The sequence below is a fragment of the Propithecus coquereli genome, unplaced genomic scaffold (genome assembly GCF_000956105.1).
Source record: "Propithecus coquereli isolate 6110/MARCELLA unplaced genomic scaffold, Pcoq_1.0 Scaffold27, whole genome shotgun sequence".
Lineage (NCBI taxonomy): Eukaryota > Metazoa > Chordata > Mammalia > Primates > Indriidae > Propithecus > Propithecus coquereli.
In genome coordinates this window covers 1,416,065-1,436,645 of record NW_012148285.1, presented here as the reverse complement: position 1 = coordinate 1,436,645, position 20,581 = coordinate 1,416,065, and the positions used below count along the sequence as shown (strand labels likewise).

Genomic DNA, 20,581 nt, shown 5'->3' with positions numbered 1-20,581 from the left:
GAGGCATCGCTTTCTCAGGGGCTTCTGTAAGGATCCCATTGAAGGGAGTGGCTGGAGGGGCGGGTTAGAGAAACAGGCCTGAGAGCGGAGGGTCAGAGAGCGAAGTGAGAAGGAAGAGACACAGGAAGACAGAGAGGGACCTGAGAGGAGAGGGAGATGGAGATGGGGGTGGGGGCTCTGGGGGCAAAGCAAGGGGGGAGGGCTGGGGGCAAGAGGAGAGACCGAAGGGAGAGACCCCAGGACAGAGGAGGGAGAAAGGAGGAGGAGAAGTGCGGGGAGGGAACACTCAGGGACAGAAAGCGGGGGAAGGGAGGAGCAGAGAGGGCAAGGACAGAGGGGGAAACTGAGGCAGGGAGTGGGGCCAGCAAATAAGGGCTAGCGAGGGAAGGGAGCTGAAGGAAGGCAGGGGTATGGAGAGCCAGAGAGTAGAAAGACGGGTCAAGGAGGGGCCAGGTCGCAGAGGGAGGGGCCGTGGTGACACCCGAGTCACACCAGCATGCCCCAGGCTGGTTCTCTGGCAGGGAGAAGTCCAGTTTTTGTTGTTTATTTGTTTTTTAACAAAACAACCCCGCAGCATTTACGGTGATCTAATAGCATAAAGGTAATCAAAACAGTGCGAGGAAATGTTTGAGCACTGCACTCCCAACAACGACACGACACGCACACAGAAACCCGGGCTGCCTTCTCAAAACTCGCCACTCCCTCGATCCTTTCTAGTGGAGACATTTCGTGGCAAAGGACTATCTCTTTTTTCAGTGTGGTCAGACCTGGTTGTTTCTTGGCTTTGCTTTGGAGGAATCTCTCCCGTACCGGCTACTAAGCGGTTCACCAAAACCAGCCGCAAATCCACTCGCTACAGGGTCGCTGGCAACCACCTGCGCTGGCGGGCTGGGTCGGCCCTAGGGCCCTGGAGCCAGAGCCCGGATGCAGGCGAGTGGCTGTGGGCAGCGGAGCATCAGCCCGGTCGGGTCACAGCCGCAGGAAGCCAGACAGACTCTGGGCCTGGACCAGTGCCCCCGTCCCCCGCAAGCCGTGAGAGCCCAGAGACCTGGGGTCTCTTTGTCCTGCTCCTTCCTCCCCAGGGAGACTTAGAGGATCAGCAGTGAGTCACTCCGAGAATCAGCTCCTGGGGGTGAGGAGCGGCAGACAAGCCTGGGAGACAGAGGGCTCCCCCCGGCGGCTCACCTGGACGGCGGCTCACCTGGACGGCGGCTCACCTGGACGCCTCCCCTCCAAGGCCTGGCCCTCCAACCTAGGCTCCTGGGCCCTGGCTGGGCGGGGAGCTAACACCCCACTCTCCTCGCTGCGTTTCTCCTAGCCAGCCCTATTTGGAATTCCAAAGGGCAGTGGGGGGCCCTCCAACCCTCGCCCAGGCCACTAGAGCCCCCACTCAATTCGGCCGCCCTGGTGGGAGGGGGACAGGAAGGGAGGGCAAGCTCGGGCTGCAAAGTCGGGGTCAGGATGCCGAACCCTAGGTGCAAGCCAGGGGTCCGCTTGAGCCGCAGGTGGAGAGGACACCTGGGCCCCACCAGGCCAACTCCAAGCTCACACCATCCTCCCCTCATGTTAGCCCCAACATTGCTTCCCAATGTCCCCATACATGGGCAGAACCAGGAACTGGAGAATAAATAATTTATTGAAATTGGAAGAATAAATAAGATATGTGGGCAGGGTTACAAACAACTGTACAAATCATTAACATAATATATACACAGGGGTGCTCCCGGCCCGGGGGCGGGGCCTGCTCCCCGGAGACGCGCGCCCCGAGGTGGACCGCGAGGTGGACGCTCGTTTGCAGCGGAGGCCACGCGCTCAGAGTCCTGCGGGCCTAGGGGGGCGCGGCGGCCCCGGGGCTCCCCCGCGCGCGCCCGCGGAGCTGCACGCCCTGCGCGACCCTCTCCAACCAGGATCGGTGTGCGGAGACGCTGGTGTAGACGCCGGGCCGGTTGCGCTCCGCGCAGCCCTCGCCCCAGCTGATGACGCCGGCCAGCAGCCAGGCGCCGTCCACCTGGCACATCAGGGGGCCTCCGGAGTCGCCCTGCGGGAGAAGAGGGGACGTTAGGGACCCGGGGGCAGGGGTGGGCAGAGCCCGGGACCCACCCCAGGCCGGCGGGAAGGACGCGCCCTCCAGACCCGCTTCCAGCGCACTTCGCGCCCGCCTTGTCCCCTCTACCCCGCATCGCGGTCTCTGTTCTGCAGAAAGAAGAAGCACTGTCCACGCGGGCACCCACGCGCTGCGGAGTCGCGATTACAACCCGGCCTCCCGCGGTCCAGGCCGGTGCTGACTGTCACACCCTCCTGCCACCCTCACCACGGTCGCTGGAGCTGCGGACCGAGACGGGGACCCCCTCAAGACAGCGCCCCCCTCAAGACAGCGCCGGCTCCCGAGATGAGGCAGCCAGGTGCTCAGTGTACGTCTGGTGCCTGCGCAGATCCGTGAACGGCTGGGCCAGGCTGAGGCTGGCCGTAGAGACTGGGGGACTGTCAGGAGGGGCCCAGGGGCAAGGTGACGGAGCCCAGTGGGGACAGGGCTGATGCTGGCTTTCTCCAGCCCCTGAGCCAGTGCGGGAGGCGGGGAGGGTGCTCACCAGGCAGGCATCTCGCTGCCCCTCCAGGTAGCCGGCGCACAGCATGTCCTCGGTGATGGCTCCCTGGCCCGCGCCGCGCCAGTACAGCCGGCTGCAGGTTTCCCAGTCGATGATGGGAACCTTCAGCTTCTGCAGGGTCTGAGGGTGGGGCAGGGGCACTGGGCGCAAAGAGGACAGAGTGAGGCTCGGGGTCTCCCCTCCTAGTCCTCCTCGGGGGACTGTCTCCCTTCCCACCAGCAGTGTTTCTCGAAGGCTAATGGAGCAGCTGTCAGCCTCTCCCAAGCTGCTTTCAGAAAACCCAATTCAGGTCTGCACCTCTGGCCCCACTGAATGAGAACCTGGACGTGGAGCCTGAGACCTGCCTCTGCAATAAGCTCTCTGATGCCCCCCATGGTTCAGAGCCCTGGTCCCAGCTTTTCATGTCTCAGGGGCTGCATCGTCACCCAGCACGGGGACTGCCACGGAACAAGTGTTCAGGAAGTGTCCACTCCCACATTGGATATTGCGGGATTCCCCACGCCCTCCTGGGGTTGGCCTGTGGACCTCTCCAGGTCACAACCAGCTCTCACAGAAGCCCCTAAAAAGGCTGCAACCTCAGAGTCAGGGGGACCCCCACGTAACCCAACTGGTGTCATTTATCTTAATTCTTCTGGAATCTGGTTAAAATCCCATTTTTCTTACACTTTGTCCTTACTTTGTCTCTGTCTCTCTCTAAATCTGTCTCTCCCAGGTCTCCACTGCATCTCTTTCAGCCCCTGTCTCTGCCTGTATGTTTTCTTTCCTTGGCCCATCCCCATCCATCACGCATCTGCCTACCTGTCACCTGCCTTTCTCTTGCCCCGTCTTTGCCTCTTGCTTTATTAAATCTGGTTTGTATTTCTAGATGATGTTTTCCAAACCTGCAGACTTGGTTTGGAAATTCTATTTTACCGTCATGGAGCCTGGATTTCCTCCTGGGAGTTTTGCCTGCAATTGTGGCACGCTGCCACCAGGGGTCCCCATCCCCACCCTGCTCAGGCTCTTCGCATTCAACCGCATTCAGCTCCGCCCCAAACACCTCTCACCCTTCCTATATCAACGAATAGCTTCGTCCATCTGGCTGCTGCTGCTGCCTCCAAACACAAAGATACCTTTGAACAAGAAATGACCCAAGGTTGTCCACTTAGGTCTCTGTGACTTCACATCTCCAGGTCACAGCCCATCTTCTCTTCTGTCTCTGTCATGCTGTGCCTCTGGCCTCTACCCCTTGCTGCTCATGGCACCTGTGTCTCTGAGTGTCTGCCACCCTCGGTCCCCATCCGTCCCCAACCACCTCGCAGGGGAAGAAGACACACCTCCATCTTGGACACTCCCCCAGCCCACAATCCAGCAGTCGGTGTCTGCAGGGAGGTGCACGGAGGGATCCGGCAGGCAGATGGGCAGAATGCGCTCAGAGAACTGGATGGGGTGCTCGAGGCGCACCAGGGCGATGTCCGCACGGGCACCCTCCTTCCAGGAGTACACGGGGTGGGGCAGCACCCAGGCGATGCCCACCTTCTGGGACCGAGGGCCAGGGCGTCCCAGCTGCCAGGCCCCCAGCAGCACGGAGAACAGGGACGGCTTGTCCAGATTCCTGGAAGGGCAGGGGTGGGGTCAGCTGGGAGGGCTCTGGGAGGAGCTGTCTGGGCAACAGCAAGGTTAGGAAGGCCCTGAAGTTGAGAGAGCCTCGGGCAGAACCGGGGTCTCTACCGAGGGGCACCAAGGCTGGACAGAGGCGTGGAAGCGGGGGCTGCGTGGGGAGGAAGCCTGGGTCCCGGAGCGCCATGTGGACCGGCCTGGCTGTACATACCCCTTGAAACAGTGGGCAGCGGTGGCCACCCAGCGGCTGCTGAGCAGGGAGCCGGCGCAGTGGTGGGTCCCGTTCTTCTGGATGCTCACGACCCACGGCCACTCGGCGTCGGCGCTGTCCTGGCCGCCCACTACCCGGTCCAGCCGCTGGGGCTTCCCGCAGGCTGGGGGTGCTGGCAGGGCAGGGCGAGATTCTGTCACTTCCAGCTCCTGGCACCCCCAGGCCACAGGCCGAGCTCAAGCCCTGCCACATCCTGGAGTCTCTCCCTCCCCTGCCAGCTCATCCTCCTCTGTGCTGTCCTTCCGTTGGCCCTTCCCTCCCACTCTGTGACCTCTGGTCTGTCCCCTCCCCCAGGCCACCTCCGCTCTGCCCACCTGCCTGGCACCTCCAGGCCCATCCGTCCTCCTCTTTCCGCCTCCTTCCGCACCAGCACCCCCCTCACCCCAGGCTCCTCGGACGTGTCCCCACGGACAGACATGCGGGCCTGCCCTACCCCCTCCGGCTTTCCTCCCACCACCCACAGCAGCTCCCACTCACCGGGTATCTTGGTGGCTTTGAGGGTGGCTGAGGGTGAGAGAAGGGAGAGTCAGGCCGGCAGGGAGAAGAGCCCCCCCACCCTGTGCCCAGGGATCCCTCAAGTCGCTCATTGCCCCAGGCCCCCCAGGCCTCGCAGCTGCGGCCCTGCCCTCTGCCGGCCCCTGGCCAGCCTGCGTGGTGCTCCTTCTGGCAGCCGGAACGAGGGACTGGACGAGGGACGGGCTCCCCCCAGGGAGGTGGGGAGCACGCCTGGGGAGCACAGACCGCAGCCCAGTAGGGGCCTGGACGCTGCTGCCACCCGGAGCCCTCCCCGCGGCCTCCTGCCCCAGGAACAAAGCCTGCGGACCCCACATGCAAGCCAGGAGGAGCGGGGGAGAGCTGGAAGGACAGGGTGGGAGAGGCTGGCACCCGGTGACCGTGGGCGGCACGCTGAGCCCTACTGTGTGCCAGGAGCGCACCGTATTCTGTCATTCGATCCTCACAGCTCTAGAGGAACGGGGGCTCAGCGGGTTAAGTAGCCGGGGACAGAGAGAACCAAACGGAGGGAACGAGGGTGGAGGGCAGAGACAGGCTCTGGGTGGACAGAAGGGACGGTGTCTGAGCAGGGCAGCGGCCGCCTGCGGGGGAGGGAGGGGCAGCCTGGGACTCACCTGTGGACGCCGCCAGCAGCAGCAGGGAGGTCACGATCCTGAGACGGGCCCCACCCAGGGCTGGGGGGGGTCTGGAAACTGCCATGGCCAGTGGGGGGGGCCCAGCGGGCGGCAGGCTCAAGGGACTCGAGGGCTGTGCTGGTTGGGACAGGCGTGGCGGGTGGCCTGAGTGTGTAGGGTTCCCTGCGGGTCGCCTCAGGTTTTATCCGGGGAGGCGGAATGCCGTCAGACCAGTCTCCCCAGCGGCTCAGTCGCGGCCACCCAGACTGGGGGTGACGGGGCGGGCGGGGCCGTGGGGAGGAAATGAGCTGCAAGGGGACAGGGGGCTTGAGCTGAGGGTGGGCTCAGGCCCAGGCTCGGGGCTATGGGTCCAGGATGTGGCCTCTGGAGGGGCAGGTGAGGGGACCCAGGCCCAGTGGTCCCTGACAAAGACTGCCCGGGGGGCAGAAACGGTCCCCATGGTGTTGAAAGGAAGAGGGTCCGGCAGGCCGAAGGCTGCCATACCAAGTGTTGGGGGTGCCCCGGGGCCTTGGGGGCTGGGGGCTGGCGAGGGGGTGCCTGAGGCTCTGTAACGGCTCCCACTTCCAGGGACCCGGGCCCTGTGACTCAGCCTGGAGACCTGGCCCCACCTGGGGCTCTGGAATCCCGTTAACCCACTTCTGGGAAAGCTGTGAATCAGGCTCGAGTGGCCGCCATCCCTGGAGCCACCCTCCCTGGGGCCACCCTCCAGTTGTCCCTGCGGGTGGGGCTCAGCCCTGTCACTGCACTCACCTCTCACCTGGACTCCCAGGAGGGGGAGGAGCCTGCGGGCACCGGAGCTGGCCTGTGGCTACCTCTGCCAGGAACCCCAGGGTTCAAAGCCTCTGGGCAGGGCGGGGCCGCCGAGAGTGGAGGAGGAGCTGGGGCTGGGGCGGGGCCCACACTTGCCACAGCCCCCTCGAGCAGGAGCAGGCTTCCTCCAGCCAGACAGGCGGCAACTTTAGGTCCATTCTCTCATCTGAGCAGCAAACCTGGGGGTGGGGGTGGCTGTGGCTGGAGGCGTGAATCGAAAAACCATCCTCGAATTTCCTTATTACTCCCAGCCTGCAGATGAGGAAACTGAGGCAGCTCAGGGAGGCTAAGTGACTTGCCCAAGGTCCCCCAACCGGTTAGTGAGTAGTGAAACCCAGATCTGAACCCCAATTCTGCGGACAGCTGTGGGACTAAACTCAGGGGAGCTCCGGCTGGGGGCAGATCACTTTGCACAGGGTCCTCAGTGCTGGGATGGGAGCTTTGGGGAACCTGACCCCAATCGGGGGGTCAGCAAGGGCTACCCAGGAAAGGGACCATCGACTCGGAGCCCTGGAGAAGAGCAAGGTTGGCCCTGCAGAGGCGTGGTGATGGGGGCGGCTCCAGACAGACGGGAGACGGGTGCAGAGGCTCGGAGGGGAGGGACCGGTGGGCCCGACCTCACCCTGACCTCACGTCCTGGAGAATGCAGGTCAGAGCCCTCTGGCAGAGCACCGCAGACGCCTCAGGAGCTCCGAAGCTCTGCTCAGGACATCCAGGCCCTGCCCCGCTGAACCCCATGCTGCCACCTCTGCAGTCTGTCAGGGGTCAGGGTGGCGGCAGGACTGTTGCCGCCAAGGTCAGAGGCAGACTGGAGTCTACTGCCGGCAAGAGCTGCCCTCCCCGCCCAGGGCCGGGCCGAGCCAGGGGCTGCAGGAGCCCCCACTGTTCTCTGTCCCAGGACTCTGAGGGGTTGGGGCACTGCAGGAAAACGCCCGCACATAGTGGCCAGGCGAGGGGCAGCGTCCCTGGGCCTCCTCACTGGCTCTCTTCTAGGGCCCCTGTGCCCTCGGCTGGCCCTGCACCCCATTGCTCCCTAACCCACTCCCTTCTGGAACTGAGGTGGTTGGCCTCCCCAGCTCACTCGGCATTTATTGGGCACCTGCTGAATGCCAGACCCTGTGCCAGGCACCAGGACACACAAAGATGAACAAGACAGGTCCTGCGTTCAGAGACGCACAGCTTCCTGGGGGTGGGGGCAGGTGACTAGCAGATGAGAGTGGGGCCTCATGGAGGGGAACAGAGGCTGTGGCATGGCCCCTGGGGGGCCCCCATGAAGCTGGGCGCTGTGCCGTGGCTCCCTGAGCAGAGGGACAGAGTGCGGAGGGGAGGGTCCCCGTGGATCCTCAGGGTCGTGTTTGGTGCCTGCTGCACATCGGGTCTCAATGGATGTTTGTTAAATGAATAAATGAGCGTGGAAGAGGTGAGTGTGGAGGTGGCTGGGGGACTGATGGTTCCAGTCTCCTCCCTCCCCAGTTTCCTCTCTGTTCCAGCTTTCTCTGCCTAAAACCTGGCTTATTGCCCTGGGGACCCAAGGGGCATGTGCCCTGCCCGAGATGCTGCCATCCCTGGGACGGGGGCCAGAAAGAGGCCCCCAAGGAGAAGGGCCCCACAGGGGCCAGAGGAAGTCCTGTGGAGCCAGGTGAAGACTTCCTGGCACCTGGACCAATTCCCAGGTCGTGGCGGGCAGTCTCTGAAGGGCCACAGGGCAGAGACCCTGCCTGATTCAACATTGATTCAGCAAAATGTTTATCGAGTGCCTACCCTACGCCAGACCCACACCGAGCATCCCAGCTGGGCACCTCTGCTGCGCAAGAGCTGGAGGAGCCGCCCACCCCGCCGCCCACACCAGCCTCGTCTCAGGGCCACTGGTCAACCCGCACTGAGGCAGTGGGGACTTTCGTGCTAGCAGCAGCTGGCAATGCTTACGCCAAAAAGCGACTCCCCCACAGTAGCATGTCAGACGTGCGCCCAGGAGTCAGGAGATACTTTGAACAGGGGAACCTGTCCGTTGTCCCACCAGAGGCTACTAAGCGCCTGCTACTGCACACCAGGGACTGTGCTAAGCCCTGGCGTAGTCAGGGAAATAAGACACTCTCCCTGCATCGTTAACTCAGTCAACAGCGTTTACGAAGCACCAGCTACGCGTCGGGCGCCGTCCTACGTGCTGGGGATACGGCAGTGAGCATGACCGCTGCAAACCTGCCCTTGTGGCGCAGGTGTCAGTGGAGCAGAGTCGAGAGATCAGTGCCTCATGTAGTCTAATAGCTGGTAAAACCGCCGGGGAACGGGAGCAGGCACCGCGTGTGGCGAGGGTGGGGGTTCAAGGCCAGGAGCCCGGGCAGGGCTCTAGCGCAGGCTTGGAGCAGAGACCTGGGCCAGCCGCTGAGCGGCGGCCATGGGGGAGAACATTCCAGCCCCGGCGCAGCCGAGGACTGGGGGCTGCAGGGGAGCAGGGGGAGGGTGCCAGAGGAGGTCCGTGTGCAGCCTTTGCTCCATGAGACCTGGGGGCCCCGGCTGCTCACCCCGCTGGGACCTGGCTGTGGGGAGGCCAAGGAGGAAGTGGGGGGTGGGGGGGTCCCCACAGGCCTAGGAGAGAGTTGACGGGGTGGTGAGAGGGCGGATTCTAGAGCTTTCCCAAGGTCGAGTGGACAGGACCTGCAGGGCCAGAGTGTGGTCTGCGTTCAGGGCGGGGCCAGGCCGGAGGGAGACCCGATGTCCCAGTGTGGAGAGTTTGAAGCCTGGAGGCTGCTGAGATGGCCCGTGGGTTTCGTAGACCTGCAGCGCTGTGCCACATTTTAAAACACTGCATTTCCAGTACTGCTGCTGTGAACACAGATATACACACGTCCATGTGAACCCCGCTGAGACGGACACACGCATAACACGTGAACGTTCACGGCGGTGTCGTTCGCAACACACAGAAGCGGAGACACCGCGTGTCCGTGGACAGACGAATGCACGAACCAAATGTGCTCCCGACACGCAGCGGAATGTTATTTAGCTGTAAAGAGGGACAAAGCACCGACACGGGCCGCAGCGTGGATGAGCTTGAAGACACGAGGCTCAGGGAAAGAAACCGGATGCAAAAGGACAGAGACTGTTCGGATCCGCTCGGGTGAGGCCCGGAACGGTCAGGAGCGCAGGGAAGGGAAGCGGCGCGGCGGGCGCCAAGCTGGGCGGGGCGAGCAGGGATGAGGGGCTGGTGGGGACAGAGCTCCAGTCTGGGAAGAAGGAAATGTTCTGGAGATGGAGGGAGGCGATGGTTGCACAACAGAATGAAGGTGCTGGAAAACGACTCGTGTAAATCTTATGTATATTTTACAACTAAAAACAGAGAATCTGGATTCCCACCTTCTCATGAAAAGTTGGGATCTTCATGGATTGCAGCAACCCCCCCCACACACAACCTGTGACCCTGGCCACTGCACCAGGTCCACCCTGGGTCCTGGGGCATTTGGGTTCTTGCCACGGCTCTTGGAGGGCACAGGGGGTGACGGCGCAGACCTCAGTCCCCTCCTGGGGCGACTCAAGCTCGAGCAGGCAGAGCACTGCAGAGCAGCCGACAGCTCCTCCTCCAGCCCGGACCTCCGCTTGTGCACCTGTGACAGGGACCAGGCAGCGCTGCCAGACCCGTCAGGACCACACGAGAAAGGGCAGCTCAGGTGAGACGGACTGGTGGCCTCGCAGCGAGGAGTGGGGCCGAGCACAGGACAGACTGCACCTTGGCCACCAGCGCTTTCCGGGGCACTAATGGTCGCAGGAGCCTGGCCCGTTTGGCCCAGGGGTGTTGGGGACTGAGACACCGCTGGCACTTCACCACCTTCCCACAATGTCCCTCCTCCCATCTAACTTCACTTCTGAGCTGTCCTCGGAACCTGTTTCCCTGCCAACCTGCCTGTCACTCAGGGCTCCCCTGTCCTCGGAGTCTCCTATGGAAATGTCCTTGGACTGTCCACTCTGAGTGCCAGAACCCTGCAGCCCCTCCCCGCTTCCCAGCCTACAACCGCTTCCTCCGCTTGCTGGAAAAACTCCCATCACCACCACACTGCAAGGACTTGCCCCGGGTCTGGTTAATTTAGTCGATCACAGGCGAGCCTGCAGCCCCTGGGCTTTGCCTGTTTGTTTGCCTTTAAATTTCCTCTGTTAAAGGGCGACGTCGCAGCCGCCGCTGCCAGCGCCCAGGAGCTGGTAGTTAGGGCCAGGCGTGCTGGCGTGCGCCTGCAACCCCAGCTGCTCCGGGGGCCTTGGGGGCTGAGGCAGGAGGATTTCTTGAGCCCAGCAGTTAGAGACCAGCCTGGGCAACACGGAGAGACCTCTGTCTTTGTAACAAAAAGAAAGAGCTGACAGTTAAATTTTCAAAATTTTGCAAATTGCAAGTGGCTGACATCATGTTAGTATCTTGAAACACTCATGCATGGTGGGACAGTTCGTACCACAGAAATCAGCAAATGCTACAAAACAGGTCTCCCGCACCCAAGGTACCCACTGTTCAACACCGACGGCAAAGCCCTGAGCATCACCGGGTCACAGTACCGCATGACCGACACGCTAGGCGCAGACCCCCACGCAGTCAAGGATTCTTCCCTCCCTCCTACTCCTGTTGCAACTTGAAGCCCCAGTGCTAAGAACTCTGTCTGGAAGGACTTTGCAAACTCTGTCACCCGGAGGCGGAGAGGGAGGGATCTAGGATGGAAAGGACGGGGTCGGAGCCAGGGGAGGTGGCACAGAGGAAGTGGCGAGCAGGTGAGCTGACTCGCTGGGCGCCTGTCGCCGGGCTGGGCAGCTCCTCACGCTCTCGGTGACTCACAGTGACTCAGAGGAGAGGGGGCAGCACCTCAGAGTCCCGAGATCAGAGGTCACGGCCTGGGGCTGTCCACCTGCTTCAGAGCGCCGAGGATCATGGGAGAGGAAGGGGCTGACCACACGGGGATTAGCCAGGGGGTCCCAGGGCGAGCTGTGCAGAGATGAGATCTGCAGTCCCTCCTTCAGGGGAACCTGCTGAGCTGTGACCTGGCCCCCGGGGTGACCTGGGCAGCCACGTGATGCCTGCCGGGAGAGGAAGCATGGAGAAACCAGCTCTGGCCACCCCAGCGGGGTGGGGAGCCACCTCCAACCACGTTCCTCCCCCTTCAGCCCTCCAGGGAAATGAGTGACTGTGCTAATTACTGCTAATGAGAGGCTCCAGGTAAGTCAGAGCATGGAGGGTTTCCCCAGCCAGGAAGACAGACAACTCCGGGGTGGGGAGGCCCAGGTGCCGGGGGGCAGGTGGGATCGGCCCACCCTGCGCCAGGTGGGGTGAAGCCCCACATGCACCGTCACAGCTCACAGCTGGGCTTTCAGGCCGTGATCCAGGCACTGGGAACTTGGGCTTCCGACAGGCCTCAAACCAGGGAATGGGAGAGTCCCTCAAGCTCGACCCTCCCCCAGGCCTCCCCTCAGAAAATGGCACTGCCACTCACCCGGTGCTCTAGCTGTAAGCCCGGGTGTTACCGAAAGCTCGGTACTTGTCCCCGAGGCCGAATCAATGAGAACGAAGAATGAGGACAAGTGGTTTGACGAAAGAGGAAAGGAATTTATTAATTTGTTGGCAAATGAGGAGTGTGGCAGACTAGCATCTCAAAGACCACCGTCCTGCCTTTAAGCACAAAACCAGGGCTTTTTAAAGGGGGGCTTTCAATGGTTGGGCTCGGGTCTACCTGTCACTGTTGTTGCTTAACTGTGATTGGTGATTTCAGTCTTGGGTTACTGCGGCCTTATCTCCAGTGAGGACGATCTTGGGACCCTTGTCCGGACAATTCTGTGGTTTAAGATAATCGAGAACAAACAGCAAAGAACATTTTTCTACCCCTTTGATGGCCAGCCTCGGGAAGGAACGCAAGTTTTAGTTCCCAAAGGGGGGCATTAAAAAGACAACTCATGAAACATTTCATCGCCCCTTTTCAGACCTTTACTTCTGTCACAAAGGCAGCAACCTTGCTTCTCCTCTAATCTGTTCCCATCTCCTGGTGAGTGGCGGCATTTCAGACCTAGCACCAGCTGGGGTCCAGGGGTCTCCTCCGTGTGCACAGGGCCCCGTCCCTCTCCCCGATGCTGCAACAGGCCTGACAGGTCCCCTGGGTCCCTCCAGTCTCTTCTCCCCACAGCAATCAGAGCTGCTTAGCACGATGTAGATTAGATGCCGGCACTTCCCAGTTTAGAACTGTCCAACGGTGCCAGCGCAGTAGGAGATCCTCTGATCCTCATCTCCTCCCTGGCAGCCCCGCCCCATCCACCCCTGCTGGCGCTCTGCCTTCACATCCCCTCCCCAGCTCACACCTGTCCAGCCTCGCTGGCCCTGTTTCCTCTAAGGCCCTGCCCATCTAAGGGCCTTTGCACGTGTTGTCCCGTCTATCTGGAAGGCCTTTGGGTGGTGCATTCTGAGTTGGCACCTTCTGTTGAGGCCTTAGTTTAAGTGACACCTTCCCTGATATTCTTTCACCCATCCCTGTAGTGCGCCCGATTAGAAACGGGCAGGTGGGATTGCCGGCTACACTTTCAGCGGGGGCCCGCAGGGCTTATCTGACCCTGGGGCAGGAGGGGGTGAGGGGTGGAAGGGACGTGCCTTGTTTGTCTCTGAGCTGGCGACGCTATGACTCCATAGACACAGGAGTTAATTGGCAGAAAACTGATAGTACGCAAATAATTCCTGTTCATAGAAATGCAAATTGCGTCTCTCGGTGGGGATGGACAGTTTTGACAGTTCCGCATCCACTGGCAAAAGCATTTCGCTATGATCAATGCCTACCTGGCCGTAAGTGTGTGATGTTTCGAGTCCTCTCTTGAACGAAGTTGCAATATCTTAACTGGTTCCCTCGCTAATTGGTAAGTTAAATAAAACCTTTCAGATGATCTTAGGAAAGTCATAATTTTACTTTTTTGTGAAAATTATCCTTTAACAGCAGCCTGTTCATTTCTCTCATTTTTATTTTAATGTGTTTATTTGTTTACAAACTGCCTTAGTAGACTACACGCTCCATGAAGATAGGAACTGTTTTTCTCGCGCGAAGTTGCCGATGACTGGAATGACGAAGGTGGCAGGTGTCCCGCACGGGCGTGTTAACATGGCTGCAGATCCTTTGTGGTCAGCTCATCTGTGGGGGCCTTCGTGCCTGTGTCTTTGACTAGGCTATTTTACAAGTAGCTTTCTCCCCTCATCCTGCAGCAAAGATGATTCCGAACGTCACGTGTCATCGCTCTGTGGGCCACAGACCAGCTTTGCATCCATTAAGTCGATTTCAGCGTTCCTGATTTCCCATGGAGATGCTTTTCCTTCAGTCTCTGTTAAACAAGTTCTAACACAAGTTCTAACACCGTCCAGTTTTCCTCATTCATTACTGAGTTAAAATCTTGGACACATGCTCATTTTATATCTATTTGAAAGTCATGCTTTTATTTTTTTGAAAATTATACTTTTAACAGCTTACTATTAATGTTATATATCTTCACTGCCTGGCATGTAGTGACACCCCAGGTTTGTTGAATCAATTAGTTGATAAAATGAAACACAGTTTACAAATTCTTATTTAATTAATGAAACAAGGTACAGATTATATTATTTTCTTTTGATATTATTGGAATCATACTGCTCCATAATTTTATCCTGCTTTTAAAATTCAATATCTTTTGGCATCTTCCTATGTTAACAAACCATTCGTGACTTGGTTATTAAAGTTTATATAATACTGCATTGTTTAATTGCTATGATTTGAACGTGTCCCCCAAAATTCATGTGTTGGAACTTAATCCCCAACGCAACAGTGTTGAAAGGTGGTAACTTTAAGAGGTGATTAGGTCACCACGAGGCCTCTGCCCTCAGGAATGGATTAATGCCATTGTTTTAGGAGGGGTTAGTTATTGTGAGGGTGGGTTCATGATAAAAGTACGAGTCCCTCTTATGTGCACACTTTCTCGCCATGTGATGGTTTCTGCTATGTCATGACACAGCACGAAGGCCCTCGCAAGCTGTGGCCCCTTGATCTTGCACTTCCCAGCCTCTAGAATCATGAGCCAATAAATTTCTGTTCATTACAAATTACCCAGTCTCAGGAATTCTGTTATAGTAGCACGAACAAACTAAGCCAATAATGTACCATAAGGTGCCCAGCCCATGCTCTCTGACACTAGACATTCATTCCTTTTACTACTGTATTTAATTTGTCAATGAATTGTTCATAAATCTCTGAAAGCATTTCCGGTTATTTCCTCAAGTTACATTCCTAGAAGGAAAATTACCAGGACAAAGGTTATAAACTTATTTACAACTTTTGATGATAGATATTATCAAACTACACTCTAAAAATTATAAGTGCTTTATTTTTATTTTCTTTCCTTACCATAGAAAAATGGAATGCAAATATCTCCTCTTGTATCCTGGCAGGGTGGGAAGATTCAGTCTTTCTTGCCCTTGATGAAAGAACTAGTTTTTTGGTTGCTGGTGATGGTGGTCTCAAGTCTGTTGTGAAAGAGGAGAACAGTGGTTTGAAGACAGAGGAGACAGGAAATGCCTCAGCTAGAAACAGCAAGGGGAAAGGATTTTCCCAAGTTTAAAAGCTGGGAGGACCAGAAAACCTCTAGTGAAGTTCTATGGGAAGGAGGAGTTGTTGCTCAAACGCTCAGGAGCCCCAAGGAGCCGAGACTCCACTGGTTGACCCCAGCCTTGAAGTGCCAGGGAGTGCAGCCTCACCTGCTCACCGAGCCGTACTGCCAACCTCCACTTGCCCCACGCCTGGTACCTGCTGCTCCCTAGCAAGGCAGATTTCCAGCCAGTGTGCTCTGATAGGGCCAAACTGAGTGCCAGCCATGGGCTGGTACTGAGCCACTTCCCCAAGCCCTCCAGGTGCCCCTGAGTTCCCCGCTGCTCCAGTCCCTCCACTAGACTTTCCCCCAAATCTAGCTTAAGGAGTTAATGCCTGTAGACACAGCAGACCTCCAGGGACCCCAGCAAACCTGCTCTGATTGTTTCAAGCCTGTAAAAAAAACTGGTTGTTTAAATGTGCAGGAACCGACCTGAGTAAGTCCCAGACTCCCTAGGCTGGGACAGTGGTTACTGTCCTCCTCATTTCTCCTACTTTCCCCCAACCCGATTAGCCCTCTGAATCCTCGTAAACTTGCTTCCTACCAGCTGTGGTCTCAGGGCTTATTGTCCCAGATCCACAGTTTGTAGGGCTGAAGTTTCCCGAAAATCACCTGGGCCTCAGTTCCAAATACTGTTCCCTACTATGCTCAACAAGCCACCTCCTTACTCTGCCCAAAGCATTGTCTTCCCTGCCGTACCTATGAGGAAATGAGCTCAGAGAGGGAGGAGTTGGTCCCAATTCACATGGCTGGGAAGTAGAAGGCCGGGACTCAAATGTCACAGGGCCATTTTAAGACCTTGATAAGCCTGGGCCATTAGCTTTGAGGCCCCCACCACGTTTCATTGAACATATGAACATGCACCTCTCTCCACAGAGTACATGCGATGCACCCATAACTATATGCTTTGAGTTGCAGTCAACTAGTGGACATAGTTGTGTCTGGGAGACATTTAATAAAGCTCTGGCCCTGGAAGGATGGCCAGTGTCTGCCAAGGGTCTGTGTTTGCTTTGCTGGGGGGTGGGAGAAAGGAGGAGGAGGGAGGAAGGAGGAAAATGGTTGTCAGGGAGCATCAGTGTTTGCTGAAGAAAGCGGGGCCCAGCAGAGTTAAATGCTTTGCGAAAGCTCAGGCAGAGCTGGCGGGAGATCTGGGAGGAGAACCCAGGGTTCCTCATCCAAACTCCAGGATGTACGGCCTGAGCCAGCCCTGCCCTCGTGGACAGCCCCTAGCGGAAGCCTGAGCTGTCTCCTTCCCCGCATCTCCCAGGTGCTGCTGCCTTAGGGTGACTCAGGAGGAAGCTCTTGTCCCTAGTCCTTCCTCACTAATCCAGCTGGCCTCAGGATCGGGGAAAATATAAACTAATTGCCTGGTGATTAATTAACTCCAGCTAAGAAATGACCTGGACTCGTTCGAGATACCCAGGCAGAGGAAGTGCGGTGATCCCGCGAGGGATGCCCGGAAGGCCCGCCGGGCCGACTTCCGGCCGGAGAGGACGCCGGGTATGGCAGCCGCCGGGGCGCGCCTGCGCCGTGTGCCGGACCACTGGGGTGCTGCGGGCCAGAGCGCGGGTTCTCCGGACGAGGAACCCGGGACCCCTGCCCGGGACACGGCTGAAATAGCCGGAGCAGCGTCTTCGTCGTCCCTGGGGGCAGAGAAGAGGCCCAGCGGCTGAGCCCTGGGGTCTCCGCCTCCGCTCCCTGCCGCGCTTTGGCGGTGTCTGTCGCCCCCCGGTGGCCTAGTGAGGCACCGCGCCCGCCTGTCTCTGCGCCGTGGCGCCCCCTCCCGGCTGGGCGGCGCGTTCCAGGAGTGAAATGTGCATCCTGGAGTTGGAGACCAGCCTGGGCAACGCGGCGAGACCCTGTCTCTAAAAAAAACAAAGAAATTTTTTAAATTTTTAAAAATTAGCCAGATGTGGGGGCACGTGCGTGTAGTCCCAGTTAAGCTACTTGGGAGGCGAAGGCGGAAGGATGGCGCGAGTCCAGGAATTGGAAGCTGCAGTGAGCTACGTTCAAGCACTTCAGCCTTGGGCAACAGAAGAGCCCTGTTTCAAACAAACACACAAATCGAATCATATAAACCTAAAATTAAATTATATTAAAAACAAAGGTGGAAAATACTCAAAATGTATCACTTCCTAATTATTTTACTATGTTCTCCCAGAAAGTCCGTCACTGAACGTTCACCAGCACACCGCTGGGGTCAGATGGTGCCCAGAGTGGAGGGACAGAGCAAGGCCCGTGTCTTTTTCAGGCCAGTGCAAGACTGTGATCGTTTTCCTTTTTCTAAGGCCTCACACAGGAACTGCCCCGCGGTGCTCAGTGTGTCTGAGGACAAGGAGAGGGAGGGAATGAAATGCTAAACTGGGCTCTCTCAAGTCACTGAAGATCTTCGCCTAACATTGGCCCTGACCGTGACTCTCACCTGAACTCGTTCTCGTTAACATCCTGACGGTGAGCCCCCTTGCACAGCACGCAAGGCCTTGGACGCCAAAAACTGAAAGATCTGCAAAGGCGAAAGTCAGCCAGGGAAGGATTCTGAGTTGGGGGTGATATGATCCAACTCTGCTCTGGGCTAAGAACAGGCCTGTGAGTAGGCGGTGAGGCCAGAACAGACAGAAACAGGGAGGCCGAGACCCGGGTCAGCACATACTGCTAGGGAGGGATGGGGCTGCAGAGAAGAGTGTGAGCCGCAGCCCAGGGCCCCCGGGAGCTCAGCCTTCTGGGGCAGGCGGTGTAAACAGTTACTGTGAGTGCGGTAGATGCGAGGGGGGAGGGCAGGTCAGAGTGTCAAAGAGCGACTCATCCTGCCCTGGGGAGGCGAGGAAGCGGTGGGGCTAACAGTTGGAGGGGGCTGTCGGGAAAGGCAGGCACGTGGCCCGGAATGGAAGACCGCAGGGAGGTTGATGGAGGGGAGGGTGGCATTGGAGAGGACTAGAGTTTCTCTCTGCTGACCCTGAACAGGGATGGTCAGTGGTGGGGCAGAGCATGGGTCCTCGACAGAATGGGGTTGGGGGCTGTTCTTTATTCTTCTCCAGGCTCGAGCGGCATCCGACTTTTCAGCCGTGCCTTCCCCTGCCGTCTAGCCGGGAAGGAAGCCGACCCGTGCGGCTGAAGGTTCCCGACTCTGTACCTGCCCACAAAGCCCTGTACGCCCACAGTCCCATTCAGACACGTGTTCCCTCTCTCTCTCCCTCCCTCCCTCCCTCTCTCTCTCTCTCTCTCTCTCTCTCTCTCTCTCGCTATTTTGTAAACTTTCACCTAACTTCAGCACACAGCTGGATGCCTTCATTCACAGCCAATGCCCTGAGATTTTTTTTTTCACAACCTGAAAAACAAAAATTGCCTCTGAAAAGCTTTTAATTTTGATAAATGTTTTCTATCAATATTTCAGTGAAGTTTGAACTCATTTCCCCTCGTCACTTGGGTTATCGTTTGTTTTGCTTGCTTCAAATACATATTCCAGCACGGAGAGGACTTGGGGAACAAGTGAGTGAGACGGTTTTGTCTGCTAATTTGTGGAGGAAGTTTATTTTATTTGAATGAGCCCTTTTTTCCTTCAGAAACTAGATTAAATAACTTTCTTTATAGTTCCAATGGTAGCAAAATCAGTGAGACTTACTTTGCTTGCATAACAATCAAGAAGGACATTTTCTTCAGAGGGGCTTTAAAATTAAAAATTCAAGTTAATTTTAGATGCTGAATTGTCTCTAACAAGTAGTCATGAATTTTCTTTTTAAAAATTGATTGGGGTACATTTTGGCTGTTCCTCAAAAAATGAAACACAGAATTACTCTTTGATCCAGCAATTCCACTTCTGGGTGTACTCACAGAATAACTGAAAGCAGAGTGTCGTACCCCACGCTCACGGCAGCATGTGCACCATAGTCGACAGGCGGAAACAACTCACATGTCCACTGACAGATGAACCGATAGACAAAATGTGGTCTAGCCACACAATGGAATCTTATTCAACCTTAAAAAGGAAGGAAATTCTGATACATGCTACAACGTGGCTGGACTTTGAAGATGTTTTACTAAGTGAGATAAGCCAAGCACAAAAGGACAAATATTGCATGATTCCACTTATACGAAGTATCCTGAGAAGGGACACACATACACATAGAGAGTAGAACAGCGGCCACCAGGGCCTGCGGGGAGGGGAAAGGGGAAGTTACTGTTCAGTGGGTTTCAGTATGAAATGACGAAAACGTTCTGCAGACAATGGTGGTGAAAGTTGCACAACACTGTGAATGTACTTAGTGCCACTGAACTGTGCCCTACAGATTGTTAAGATGCTAAACCTGATGTAGGCTTTGCCACAATAAAAAAAGAAAAGCAAAATATTTTGATTGGGGTTTCTGAAGGAGTTTAAAAAAAGTTTTCTTTCTATTTTTTTTTTTTTTTTGAGGCAGAGTTTTGCTCTGTCGCCCCGGCTAGAGTGCAGTGGCATCATCATAGCTCACTGCATCCTCCAACCTCCCACTCCTGGGCTCAAGCGATCCTCCTGCCTCAGCCTCCCAAGTGGCTGGGACTACAGGCATGCACTAACACGCCCGGCTAATTTTTCTATTTTTGGTAGAGATGGGGGTCTCACTCTTGCTCAGTCTGGTCTCGAACTCCTCACCTCAAGTGATCCTCCCGCTTCGGCCTCCGAGAGTGTTAGAATTACAGGCGTGAGCCACCGCGCCCTGCCAAAAAATGTCCTTTCTTTCCTAACGTCAAAATCTTGAGAAGCTTAAAAGCGTATCAGTATAGATGTTAACGCTTCGGTCTCTAGCCTGTGTCCGACCTGAATGCAGTGAGCCTCTGGTAACAGAATCAGAATCTGTTATAAGAAAACACTTAGAAGTGACAGAATATTAATACCAAGAATATCTTGACTATTCTAAATATGTATGCCTGCACCCAAACAATGTCATAATAAAGTTATCATTAGGGCTTAATAGCAGTCAAATTAGAAAAAGACACATTTAGAGTCAGAACATTACTAGACAGTCATGACGGCCATCCTTACTAGGGGGAGACGTGGGTGGCTGGTTTGGGGTTGAGCAGATAGCGAACAAGTCATAGATATTATGATTCTCTCAGCCTTTACCAATGTGATGGGTGAACAAACATTAATGTTGTTTGAATTTATAAATTGCTTTTACAATTGCTTTTGTTTATGTATTGGTCAGTTTTGCTGCTGCAACAAACAGTCCTGAAATCTCACTGTTCACAACAAATGTTTATTTCTCCCCCACTGATGTGCCAATGTCTGCGTCTGCCTGGCCCAATCCACAGGCCTCTCATTCTGGCTCCAGGAAGGGGCAGCTCCGACCCACTACCTGCTGTTCCCGTGGCACAGGGAGAACAAGAGAAAGAGCAACTGCTTCTAAAGCCTCTGCTCGGATGCCCCGGGGTCACATTAACTCATGTTCCAGTGCCAGAGTGTGACCAAGAATGACAGGAAGGCAAAAGCCAGGGATATTTAACTCTTTCAATGGGAAAGAAGTGAATAGTTTGGAATGTTCGATCAATTTGCCACAACCATT

General features: G+C 56.7%; 1 protein-coding gene across 1 annotated transcript in view; it reads right to left on the bottom strand.

The window, feature by feature from the left end:
- Positions 1 to 1,819: 1,819 nt before the first annotated feature.
- PRSS22 (protease, serine, 22) overlaps positions 1,820 to 20,581 on the bottom strand; it is a 22,299-nt gene continuing 3,537 nt past the window's right edge. The window contains exons 2-9 of the mRNA XM_012647511.1: positions 17,470 to 17,550; positions 16,467 to 16,690; positions 5,604 to 5,741; positions 4,954 to 5,004; positions 4,417 to 4,588; positions 3,923 to 4,200; positions 2,589 to 2,746; positions 1,820 to 2,038 (exon numbers count right to left, since the gene is read on the bottom strand). Coding sequence (XP_012502965.1) covers positions 1,829 to 2,038; positions 2,589 to 2,746; positions 3,923 to 4,200; positions 4,417 to 4,588; positions 4,954 to 5,004; positions 5,604 to 5,741; positions 16,467 to 16,690; positions 17,470 to 17,550 — 1,312 coding nt within the window. The 3' untranslated portion in view covers positions 1,820 to 1,828. The remainder of the gene's footprint in view (positions 2,039 to 2,588; positions 2,747 to 3,922; positions 4,201 to 4,416; positions 4,589 to 4,953; positions 5,005 to 5,603; positions 5,742 to 16,466; positions 16,691 to 17,469; positions 17,551 to 20,581) is intronic.